Here is an 11,564-nt window from a genome sequence, read left to right as displayed (position 1 = left end):
CCCTTGGGCTGCAGGCAAATTTGAGTGTTTTCACATAATAGAAAAGAACCCGTCTTCCCTGCTGGGTAGCACTCTGCGTTTGCTGCTTTGCCTCCCTGTGGCTTAACTCTAACGCCATGCACCTGGCCTGTCTCCACTCCCATCTCCCTCAATGAGAAGAACCAAAGGTCTGTGGCTGGGTGGGCTTGGTTTGGGAGACAGGCTCCCCTCACCCCAGCCACACAGCCTTCTCCACGTTCACCCCCCTTGTACCTTGGGTGCCCCTCACCAGCTCCTGCTTGGGATCCTCCTGACCTTTGTCTGACCCAGCCCAAGCTCAGTGCCCCTAGGGCTGAGTGGCGAGGGGGGTGTTCCATATGCCAGCTCTGGACACAATGGCTTTGTCCTGCCGAGGCAGCACATTCAGGGACAGGTTAACCCAAAGCAGCCCAGCTCATGGAAGCCTCTGCAGTGGTAGAGGATGTGGTAGTGATCTTGCTAGGCCCAAGGCAAACGTGGGGTTAAACCAGAAGAGAGAATTCCTGAGTGATTACTATTTTCACATCATGACAGCCGTACTGTCACTGAAAGTGCCATAGCCCAATCAGTGAGACATGAGGGTTAGGGGCCTAGGGCTACCATCTTCCACGTGACCCACTGGAAATGCGCAATGCTTCATTCATGTGCCCCTCCTTGCTCAGTCCTCAATTCAGAGGTCAGTGCTGTGACTATCTTCCTTTTTCCATTGAGGAAACAGTCTCAGAAAGGCTGCTTGACCTGGGGATTTGACCAAATCAGCTGTCTCCCGAACACTCAACTCAGGTTTAGCTCACTCCCAAGGGCAGGTTCAGTACTTCAACGGAGATGTTTCGTGGGCCCTGCTGCGTGCTGGGGCGCCTCCAAGTCTGGTTGGGGACCTGGCCCAGCCAGACCAACCATCAGTGTTACTCCGGGTCTGTGTGCGGCAAGTAAAGGCGGCCTGGATGCTGGGGGAGAGAAACAGGAGGAGCACTCGCTGTGGGCCAGGGCCCGGTGGCGCACACCCCGCCGCAATCCTACAGACCCTGCAAGGTGGTGTTACCAGGTCAGCGTTACAGGGACACCGTATCCTACCAGGCCAAGGAACTTGCACTGGGTCACAGAGCCACTGAATTCAAACTCGTCTCACTCTGAAGCCCTGGCTCTTTCCATAGCAACTCAGGGTTGTGGATCCTGAAGAGAGCGGGGGCAAACAGGAGCGCTAGGGATGACATAAAATGGCGTCTCAAGACCCCCTCCGCGCCCGCCTGACCTTAATTTCACCTCAACCGGAAGTGCCTTCGGCCCTTTCGGAAGTCACTTTCACCTAACCTTACCGACCACCGCTCGGCAGGAAGTGACGGAAGTCACGTGGTGTCGCAGGGGCGGAGCTAGAGAAGAAGCTGCCCCGGCGGGCGTGTGGCCGCGGCTTTTGCACCGTCCAATAAGGGCGGGCGGCGTGGCCCGGCCTGGTAGCGACGATGACGCGCCTGCGCAGAGGCTGCAGCACGACTGGGTTGACTCCGGGGGCGCGGTGAGGAGGTGAGCGGGGGCCACAGCCCGGGCTGGGGGGAGCCGGGGTGTAAGGGGGCAGGCTGGATCAGGCCGGGGCGCCGGGAGTCAACCAGGTATAGGTTACGAGGAAATTGGGGGTTGGGGTCGGAGCTGTCTGGGGATGCCGCAGGGGGAGGGTTCTCATGCCGCACGGGGCGGAGCCCCGGGACTTGGGGCGGGACGTGGAATAGACACGGGTGGGACCTCTGAGCTGGTACCAGTGGAAGGCGGGGCTCTAGGGCTGGAGGCGGAGCTTGGACTGGTGGGGGACGGAGTCTGGTCCTTGGAGGAGGAGCTGGAACAGGCGGAAGGCGGAGCCTCGGATTTGGAGACCAAAGGGGACGGGGCGCAGGCGCTGGGGGCGGGGTTTCAGCCTGTGAGTGGCGTGGATACAGTTCAGGAAAAGAGGTCTAGTTCTATCGAGGGTGGGGCTTCAGGGCCAGGGGCGGAACTACGCCCTCTAAAGGGTGGGGCCAAGGAACCAAGCGCAGGGGTAGGCCCAGGTAATGGCCCGGGGCGTCCACGCGGGGGCGGTCTCCGTGGTGGCCGGGCTTGGGGACGTGGTAGGCCGAGAACTCCCCCAGGAGAGGTGGTGTGGGTGGAGCGGGCTCGGCGGCCACCGGACACCGGGCCAGTCTGGGTGCCCCGCAGACCCCCGAGGGCTCAGAGCTGGGGCGGCGCCCCCGGCGGAGGCACAGGGTCAGCCTGGGGGGTATCCCCAGAGGACCGGGGCTCCCCGGAGCCACCCAGCGGCGATGTGTGGGTGCCTCGAGGCCGGCCCCCTGCAGCGGCTGCAGAGGTGTGGGTGTGCTGGGCGGGAGGCAACTGGGTGTGGCGTGAATGGGATCGCCGGGTCGGGGCAACTGCTGTGCAGTCAGATAGGGTCTGGACTTTGCGTAAAGGGACGGGTGGGAATTGAACGAAGCTGGGGACCAGGAGAGAAGGAAGGGCAGGGGGTGAGCAAATGGGCGGGGCCCTGGCTGCTGTGGCCTCCCCTGACCCTCTCCCCTCGCTGCTGGGGTCCTCGGGCCAGCCCCCTTCTCACTGGACTGGTAAGTGTAGCCGCGGAGCCCGGGGGAGGGGGGCGGTGACCTGGGACAAGGGGATTCCCCAGGGGCAGGCAAGGTATGGTGAGGGTGGAATCCTCCCGCTCCCTGCTGGTATTCCATGCCCTTCCCACCCTCCCGGTCGGTTGGTCGGTCGGGGTCTGTCCCCGCAGAGACATGAGGCTGAACTGGGTCCTGACAGTACTGTCCATCTGCCTGAGCGCCCTGGCCACGGCCGCCGGGGCCGAGGGCAAAAGGAAGCTGCAGATCGGGGTCAAGAAGCGAGTAGATCACTGTCCCATCAAATCGCGCAAGGGGGACGTCCTGCACATGCACTACACGGTGGGTGAGGGAGGCGGAGCTTTGGGGTGTGGGTGGGGCTACTGGGGACCAGAAATAACTTGGGAGCCACTTTCCTCTGCCTACAAGGTGGGTGACCTTGGGAAAGTCCCCTCTTCCCTCTATACCAGTTTCCATCATTCGACCCTGCTCTTCACTATTCCCCAGGTTGACACCAGCAAGCAGTTACAATGTACTGTGAGCTGCCTAAGGCTCTGTCCCCTTCTAGGACAATGGCCACCTATGTTGTGGGGGGCCAGCTTGATGAGGAGAGCAGCTGGGGTGGCTATCAGAGTGGACCCTCCTCCTCACTGGCCTTCCCATGGTCCCACAGGGGAAGCTGGAAGATGGGACGGAGTTTGACAGCAGCCTGCCCCAGAACCAGCCCTTTGTCTTCTCCCTGGGCACGGGCCAGGTCATCAAGGGCTGGGACCAGGGGCTGCTGGGGTGAGTCAAGGGGCCATAGCTGTGGTCCAGGAGGTGAACTGTGGGAGGCAAGCCCCAGGGATGGGGTGAGGGGCAGGGAGCCTGAGTGCTGCCATGTGCTGAACATGTGTTGTCCTGCAGGATGTGTGAGGGGGAAAAGCGGAAGCTGGTGATCCCATCAGAGCTGGGTAAGAGGTCCTTCCTGAGCCAGGATAGGGTTCGGGGTATATGTCTGGGGAAGGGTGAAGGCTGGTTCAGCCTCTGCATTTGTCTCCCCCCATTCATTCATTAAAGTTCATACCTCTTCCAAGTCTGCCAGTGTCCAGCAATGAGGACAGGACAAGACCCTTAGAGCATTCAGCTCTGATACCCACCCTCTGCCTGGCCTTTCACAGCCCATTCCCATTCATTATACCTTCTCAATTTCTGGCCTCGTTTAAGATGGGCAGAGGCCTGGCTTTGGCCTGGATGTCTGCAGAACCTCGTTGCCTGGCCACAGCTCACTTTGTTTCTTTGCATCTTGACAGGGTATGGAGAGCGGGGAGCCCCCCCAAAGATTCCAGGTAATATACCTTTTTGCCCCCTATCTCTTACACTCATCCCATCTCCCTGTGGCCCTGGTTCTCATTCTGACCCCACTTCTCCCCTGCAGGTGGTGCAACCCTGGTGTTCGAGGTGGAACTGCTCAAAATCGAGCGACGTTCAGAACTGTAGCCAAGCTGGGGAGGGGCAGCGGAGAGGCCATCAGGGACCAGACTGTTTAAAAACAAACAAACAAAAAAAAAAAACAAAAATCTTAAAGCTCATGAAGTGAGCCTGTGTTTGTTTGTGGGCCCCAAGAGACTTAGAAACCATAGTCCCAGCCACCCCTCTCTTTTTCGGCTTTAGAGCTTTGGATTCTAGGCTCAATAGCCTGGGGGTCAAGATGGCCAGTCCCTGGGTGGCACGATGGCCCGTGCCCAGAGGGAAAAAAGTGTTTTTGCCTGCCAACAGCAACACTGCCCCCCCCCTCCCCAGTTCCCCAGCCACTTCCAGCTCCTGGTCTGGGGAGCCAGCATTGGCTATCACCATGGCTACAAGGCCCTCAGGAAGGCCTGTGGTCACCTGGGAAGAAGCTGAGCTGGCAGCGGTTGTAGAGCAGTGTGTCCCCCCTAAAAGAGACCAGCCAAGCCTGTTAGCTGCACCAAAGGCATATCCTAGCTTTATTAAAGGGCCCGCGCCGCAGAGTCAATATAAAAACACAAAAAGTCCCATCAGTTTAATAACAATAAAAAACCCCAAAAATGGAAAACAGGGGGCAGGGAAGAGGCCCCTGGGCCAGGGGTACGGGGAGCCCTGCTCATGGCACCAGGCCTGGCAGCAGGGTCCCCTGGTATTGCTGTTGCTACGAGGTCAGGGGGCAGCGATTGTCCTGTGGGAGCCACCGTTCACCTGGGTTGAGGACCCTTACTTCTTCTGGGGTGTGCTCAGCTTCTGCATGCCCCGGATCTTGTCCAGCAGGCCAGAGATGAAGGCCTGGACAGGAGGGAGGACATTAGGGAGACCAGATCCCAAGATGACAGGAGCCTAGGCTCTTACTCCTCCCTCTGGGGAAACCACTTACTTACCTCAGTGGGTTTGTAACAGTCAACCAGCAGCTCCTAGTGGGACATGGGGGAAGTATAATTGTGAGCTCTCAGGAACGGGGGCCTTGAGTTCACCCATACCCACTTCCAAGGAACTGGGGCCACCCTGAGGCAGAGGAGATGCCATAGCTAGCTAGGCAAGTTACTATTAGCCCCATTTGATGGAGGCAGACTCAGGCCCAGCTTCACAAAGCTGGCTGACTCAGACCAAAGAAAGCAAGGCTCCTGTGTCTGTCTCGCTTCCCCAAGGGGCAGTGCCTCCAGGCAGCCCTCTACTCCCAGCTCCCCTGACCTGACCCTGCTGCCCTCCAACCCCTCTCTCACCTTGACCCTGGCAGCCCGGGTATCATCACTCTCCATGTCCAGGAGTTCATCCACATCGATCTCCAGCTCTGGGATCTCCTCTTCCTGGGGTGGGGGTGGGGGAGGAGGGAGAGACAAGGGCCTGAGTTGGGAGAGAGGGTGTGAGAGGGGCTTGCTGGCTGAGGCCCCTACCCTACTGCAGGACGAGCCAGCCCTCTGACCAGCAGACAGCGGCAGCTGCTCCAGGGAACAAAACAGATCAGGCTCCTGCCAAGGCAAACTGCCCGATGGTGGGGGGGAGCTTCCTGTCTGCCAGTTGGGCACCCTGGGTGCCAGACAGGGCTAGACAGAGCTGGGGACCCTGGGCTGGGAACCCTGCAGATGTGTCTCCCCAACTTCCGGGCCCCCCACTTCAACCGGAGCAGGTGGGGCCAGCTGTCCCAGCTCATCACAGCCCCTTCCCCTCCCCCAAACACCTGTCACAGCTTCCTGGGAGTGAGGAGGAAATGAAGGGTGAGGGGTCAGTGGGAAGGACCCAAGCCTGGTAAAGGGGAAACAAAGAGCCCATGCTTTGCTGAGGGAGGGGTGCCCTCCATACCCCCCCAGGAAGAGCCTATCTAGTTTAGAGCCAGCTACATTCCAGGGCTGGGCTAGGGTAGGTAGCATAGGGCAAGCCCACTCCTCCACCCTGCCCCCCGGGGACTGAGTCACCATTTGAGTAAGGAAGGAGTCATGGGGTGGAGAACCAGAACCCAGAAAGCAGGCTGGCCTGTCCCCATGCCAAGATGGAGCTCCAGGCTAGCCCATTAGAATAACTCAGACACTTTATGGTTCCCCCCACCAACTAGGCTAGAGTCTTTTAACCAGTATAGGTTAGCAGGCACTAAGTAGACCTCCTTCCACTGCCAGCCCAGGCTATCCCCACGCCTCCTGCCCAAAGCCCAGGCTACCCCTTGAGGCTTCTAGAGGACCCCAGGCTTGACCAGGGTGGGGGCATGAGGGAAGCAGCGGAGAAAACTGGGATGACTGAAGTCAGACAAGAAAGCGTATATTGGGAAGGAGGGATAGGAGGGGAAAGCGCGGAAGCGGAGCGCCCATTGACTCGAGGTGACAAGCGGGCTCAAGGTGGCTTTCCCAGGCGGCCCGACTCGGAACCGACTTTAGGGTGTCGGCGCGGGGTGGAGGACACACCTGACAGTCGTAGAGGCGAGTGAGCTGCTCCAGGATCCACTCCTCCAGGTTGAGGCGCTTCCGTAGCTCCTTGCGGTCGTACTTGACCGTGACCTTCCCTTGGCGCCTCACTGGGCCCTCGTCGTCCGCGCCGCCCGGGCCCTCACCTGCAGCCCCAGGGGGACTCTGAAAGTAGACGCGGGGCCCTGGGCCACCACTGCCCGGCCCGGGTGCCGGGGCTGCCAACGCCGCGCCCCCCGCGGGGCCGCTGTCCGCCATGGCGGCCGCCGGGGCCACGTGCGCGCGTCCGGCCCCTCCCTGCGCCGCCGCCTCCGGGACGCCCGCCGGCTGGCTGCGGGCCGCTGGCTCGGATTAGCTGGTGGGCTCGGCTCCGCGCGGCTCCGCGGCAAGGGCGGCGGCGGGGGCGCCCGGGGGCAGCTGCAGCATGCGGAGCCCCCGGGCCAGACTTGACCGCGCCCCGCCCCCTACCCACCGATCCGCCCGCCCTTTGTCCCCCGCGGCCGCCGCCCGAGCCGCCGCCGCCGAAGCCGCTTTCTCTGTCTCGCTGGCTTCCCCCGCCCCCCGACCACACCCCCTTAAAGGGCCAGTCTTCTGCAGTTCCCTCACCCCCACCCCGCCCCCGAGCAGGGACTAGGGGAGGATCTTCTCTTCAGGGGTTTGGGCCTGGCTGTCCTCTATCCCTATTAACTTTCCTGCCCCAAACTCAGATGTTCTAAGCGCTGGGTACCAGGATTTGCGCTTTCGCTGGAACCCTAGCGTTCTGTCATCACTGAAGCAAAACCGGGACGTCTGGAAAAGGATGGGAGTGGGCACTGTGTGCAGGGTGGGTGTCCGGCGAGGAGATGTGGGAGCCCCTGACGTCTGGGTCCTTCGGCCCTAGGCCAGCGGAGGACCAGCAAGCTTCTCCGCACGGACCGACACGTGGACCAGGGTCCCAAGTGTGGAGGAGTGGAAAAAGCGGGCAGGAGTTGCCCACGTCCCCTGACGCCCTACTCTGAGGGATCCTGCGCACCCCATGGAGGAGGCCCAGAATGGGGATGAGCAGAACCGGCCGGGCGGCCTGAAGGGCCAGACCCCAGGCAGCCACCGCCCACCCGACAAGGTGGCGGCTGTGAACGGAATTATGGGAAATGTAGTTCGCAGGATCCCTCCCCACATGGCCGCCCCTCCCCCGCAGCAGAGCCGGGACGGGAAGCACAGAACTTGTTTGGGGCGCCCCCTCGTAGGGCTGGCCGCCACGGGACTCGGCCCTCCGCACCCCCCAACGTCTGTGTGTACAAACGAGGAAGCTCAGGCATAAGAAGCTGGGAAGTGGGGGAGCCGGAACTCATGACAATAAAGACAATAATAATTGACCCATTATAAGCGTTCCTGGAGATTGTTTTACACTGTCGGTTCCAGCTTGAAGGCACCTCACTCACTCTCCCACAGATCCTGGCCCTGAGGCTCCTTCTGTCCTTCAGATCTGACAGGCGCCGTACCTGCTCCACCTCTCTTAAGCTGACTGTGCATCTCATTCCCCCAACCTCATTTGATTTTCTGTATCTCTGAATACGCTTTTTCATTCATTTGTTCATTGTCTGTCTCCCACTTCTAGTCTGTGAGCTCCACGGTGCGGAGACCTGTCTTGCCTTTGTTTATTGCTGATGCTCTGGTTGAGTGGGCCTGCTCCTGCTTCAAACCCACATGTATCTAGCAAATTACCTGGTTCTTGCTGAACTCTCAGCCCTTATGTGAGACTCAGTAGTAGGTGCTCGATAACTATTGGTTTGAACAAATGACTGAATGAAAGAATGAATGGCTTCATTTGAGCCTCCATTTCCTCCTGAGGTTGTGGTGAAGATTAAATAGGAAAACGCATGGAATGTTCAATGACTGTACCACAGAAGTTCATTCAGTCACACAGCTAGATAGAGATGCAGTTCAGCTTGTGAACCCAGGCCCCTGAAACGAAGTCTCTATTCATCCCCCTACCTCCCCTTAGATACCACCCAATAAAGTTGTGCTGCTCCTCTGGGATGCTTCCACAGATGGCAGGCTCACCCTCTGAAGTGCCAAGCAGAGTCTCAGAGGCTGAGAGGTAGTAAGTGATTCTGTCGCAGCGCTTCACAGACACCCTCTCTCTGGATGCCAGGAAAGCCCTCTGCAGCAGGTGGGGTACAGAGAGAGGCTGAGACTAGCCCAGGGTCACAGAGATGGTGCTGTATCAGAACTCAAACCCAGGACTTTCGGTTTACCCTGTAATTGGGGCAAAGAGACAACAAGAAGGCAGACAGAGGCTGCTAGCAATGGTGAGGGGAGGTGCAGAGGGGCGTCGAGGTGGGCTTCTTGCTGCAGGGCCTGAGTTGGACGCAGGCTCTCCAGGCTTAGCCTGGGGTAGGTAGAGTGAGCTAATGCCTCCTCCCTCCTCAGCCTTCTTCCTGGTCTTAGCCTCCCTTCACCCAGCCTGGGGGGCTAGGGAAGAGCTGACCTTTGTTCTTGCAGATTAGAGAGGACTCACCCTTTCCACCAGGGGCCTCTGGCTCTAAGCCTGGCCTGTTGGGAGGAGCAATTTACCCAAGTCCAAATTACCCACCACACCCCACCTCACCCCACCAGAGCTTGTCTGCTCTTTCGGAACCGGAACCGGAGCATTGAATAGGGACTTGGAAGTGCTCATGGTTAAGAGGGGAGATATACCATAGCTTGTTGTGGAAGTGGGGCCTACAGGCTACGAAGACCTGGGTACCAGCCCCAGCTCTGCCCCCCAGATGCTGTGACCCAGAATGTTAACCTTCCTGTCCCACATCCCTTCAGGGCTGGTGTGAAGGCCTGCTGTCATGTCAAAAGTTAAGGGGGGAACCCCCTGGGGATTCTGTGGGCAGAATAGGGAGGAATCTGGATTCTCTTTCTGTCTCTCCCTCTCTCTACATCCTATGCTACCCCCAGAGCACTCCCAGATTCCTGGGGCTGACTCTCTGGTCCATGCAATCCCTTCCCATGGCCACCCACCTTGAGAAGAATTAGTGCAGAAGGCCATGCTGCCTGCAGCCTCTTGGGGGCTGGGCTGCCCTGTATAGAACTTGGAGTGCGAGAGCTGGGTTCATATCCTGGCTCTGCCCAGTAGGGTACGAAGCCTCAGGCAAATCACTTACCTGCCTTTAGTCTCTTCAAGGGGCTGATTCTATAGACCTCTAGTGGTTGGAGGTCTAGAGCTCAGTGCTCCCTGCCCACATCCCAGCCCTTGATTTCCTGCCTGAACACCCTCCCTCCCCCACTGGAGTGCGCTGCCAGGGCTGCTCCTCATCCTTCCAGCTGGGGTCCTCTCCAGCCCCACCCCTACTAGGGTCCCAGCCCCACCTCCATCAGAGTGCAGCTAAGGCTGTTTTCAGCACCTCCTTGAAGCACAGACCCTGGGGAGGGTCCTGTGGGCCATGACTGCTCCCTTAATCGAGGGTAGAGGCCGGAAAGGCGGCCTTCCTTCCACCATTACTGCTTGCTGAGAAACCCTATTACCATTACCAAGCGAGGAAAAAAGTGTTCGAGGAGGAAGGAGCCCTTTAATGAGGGCTGCTCTGGCCTCCGGAGACATGAGGTGGGGGGAGAGGCTCAGGCCCAGGAAAAAGTCTCCCATCCTGTTTTTGAAGGAGCTGCTGCCCAGTGCTTTTATGAAGTACACCTGTCCAAGGCCTAGGGCCCACAGCTCAGACCCTGGCTCCCCTGCCCTTTCCTCCTTTCTCCCTGATGCTCCCACAGCCTGTTAGCGCCTCCTTAGATATCCAGCTGCCTGTAGCCAGGGTTGTCTGGTACCCAGTTGCTTATTTCGTCCTCTGACAACCACCAGCTTCTGGACAAGGTGACTGAGGCACACAGAGACTAGGTTCTATGGGAGCAGAGGCCAATCTCCACCCTGCATGGCCCTACCCAATGAGACCTGGTCGTCCCTGGGTCTCAGTGGTACAGACTCTGCTGATCTGCTGAGACACCAGGAAGACAAGTCCTGTTCCCTTTCTTTTTCTCCTCAAGGGCAGGGAGCTGAGGGAGGACGAGGTGGCCTTCAAGTCAGAGGACTGAAATCCTCCTGTGAAGCTGTGTGACCTTGGGCAAGTCCCTTCCCCTCTCTGGGCCTCAAGTGGAGATAATAATCACACCCCACAGGGCCTCGGCCAAAGACAAAGAAATTCCTTAGGTTAGAGTTGGTGTTCAACATAGTGGGGATTTTGAGGACTGTCAGTACCAGGCTGGGCTCCCCTTGGTGGTCTGAGAGCCTGGGGCAAAGAGGCCTGCAGGGCCAGCTCCTCCTTGACTGATCTCTCTCCTCCCCCAGAACCAGCTCCCTCTCTTTCTGGGTTTCTAGGTGACTTGGCTGGCCCCTCTGGATGAGTTCTACTTTAAACTTGCTGCTGCTACTGTCTCTGTATTGGGGGGGCTCCCACAGGGGCCCCCAGGCAGGAGCCCCCCCGGCCAAGCCCTGCGGGAGGGGCTGTAGCCCCCACCCAATCCAGTGCCCATGGGCCTTCCCCCTCCCATTCATGGATCGCAGATTTCAGGGCACCTGCTGTAGGCCTGGCATTGCAGAGCCCCTCCTCAACTCCCCTGTTTATAGACAACCCCAAGGCTTCTGACTTCTCTGGGCAAATGTCCAGCTGTCCCTTTCCCAGTTTTCAGTCAGGAGCCCCCCCAGGGATAGGCTGTAGGTTGGATCGTGGGGGTCTATGGCACAAGAAAGGGCTGTTCACAAACTCGCTCTGAAAGGCCAGGATGCTTGGGTCCTCAAAGGAGGTGGCAGGAGCCCAATCTCCCCAGGCTGGAAAGGAGGAGGGGCGCCTGCCAGCAGGAGGCCCATTAGCTGGCTAAGTGCTCCAGGGAGGGGGGACCTCGCTGCTGCAGGAGGGGTGAGGGAAAGTGAGGGCAGAGAAGGGGGTGGGAGTGGCTTTTCCTGCACTCAGCTAAATGCTGCTGGAGTGAGGTGGGGGCAGGGCTCTGCGTCCCCCGACCCAAGTCTGGCCCTCCAGTGATATTCCCACCTCCGTCCCCGCTCCTCAAAAACCTTAGCGGGCTGATCCCGGCCGGTCGTCAGCAACGCCCTCTACACCCAGTCCCT

General features: G+C 59.4%; 2 protein-coding genes across 7 annotated transcripts; one reads left to right on the top strand and one right to left on the bottom strand.

Moving 5' to 3' along the window:
- Positions 1 to 1,373: 1,373 nt before the first annotated feature.
- FKBP2 (FKBP prolyl isomerase 2) lies at positions 1,374 to 4,168 on the top strand (the record flags this gene model as incomplete). 6 transcript variants are annotated; one of them, XM_081064544.1, is made up of 7 exons in its annotated part: positions 1,374 to 1,539; positions 2,585 to 2,603; positions 2,771 to 2,939; positions 3,271 to 3,383; positions 3,504 to 3,550; positions 3,890 to 3,925; positions 4,015 to 4,168. In XM_081064544.1, the coding sequence occupies 5 exons, from the start codon at positions 2,775 to 2,777 to the stop codon at positions 4,074 to 4,076; spliced, it is 423 nt and encodes a 140-aa protein (XP_080920670.1). In that variant the 3' UTR covers positions 4,077 to 4,168. The 6 variants fall into 6 exon arrangements, with proteins under 6 accessions (XP_080920670.1, XP_080920673.1, XP_080920672.1 ...); XM_081064547.1 differs by lacking the exon at positions 2,585 to 2,603 and having other exon boundaries at positions 1,388 to 1,539; XM_081064546.1 differs by lacking the exons at positions 1,374 to 1,539; positions 2,585 to 2,603 and adding an exon at positions 1,540 to 1,625.
- Positions 4,169 to 4,539: 371 nt separating this feature from the next.
- Positions 4,540 to 6,888, bottom strand: PPP1R14B (protein phosphatase 1 regulatory inhibitor subunit 14B). The gene is made up of 4 exons (XM_081064556.1): positions 6,482 to 6,888; positions 5,312 to 5,395; positions 4,970 to 5,002; positions 4,540 to 4,877 (listed from the first exon to the last, which is right to left on the bottom strand). Exons 1-4 carry the CDS (start codon positions 6,737 to 6,739, stop codon positions 4,809 to 4,811), a joined length of 444 nt encoding a protein of 147 aa, XP_080920682.1. The 5' UTR covers positions 6,740 to 6,888; the 3' UTR covers positions 4,540 to 4,808.
- Positions 6,889 to 11,564: the final 4,676 nt, after the last annotated feature.

The sequence above is a fragment of the Rhinolophus hipposideros genome, assembly GCF_964194185.1.
Source record: "Rhinolophus hipposideros genome assembly, chromosome: 10".
NCBI lineage: Eukaryota > Metazoa > Chordata > Mammalia > Chiroptera > Rhinolophidae > Rhinolophus > Rhinolophus hipposideros.
The sequence above is the reverse complement of the archived record's forward strand: the minus strand, read 5'-3'. Positions and strand labels throughout refer to the sequence as shown.

Bases quoted from the DNA above. Each gene is read 5' to 3' on its own strand.
- PPP1R14B (XM_081064556.1), bottom strand. From the start codon at position 6,739: ATGGCGGACAGCGGCCCCGCGGGGGGCGCGGCGTTGGCAGCCCCGGCA. The intron at 5,396-6,481 runs GTGTGTCCTCCA...CCCCCACCCCAG, and splicing joins CTCGCCTCTACGACTGTCAG to GAAGAGGAGATCCCAGAGCT. The intron at 5,003-5,311 runs GTGAGAGAGGGG...ATGTCCCACTAG, and splicing joins CCCGGGCTGCCAGGGTCAAG to GAGCTGCTGGTTGACTGTTA.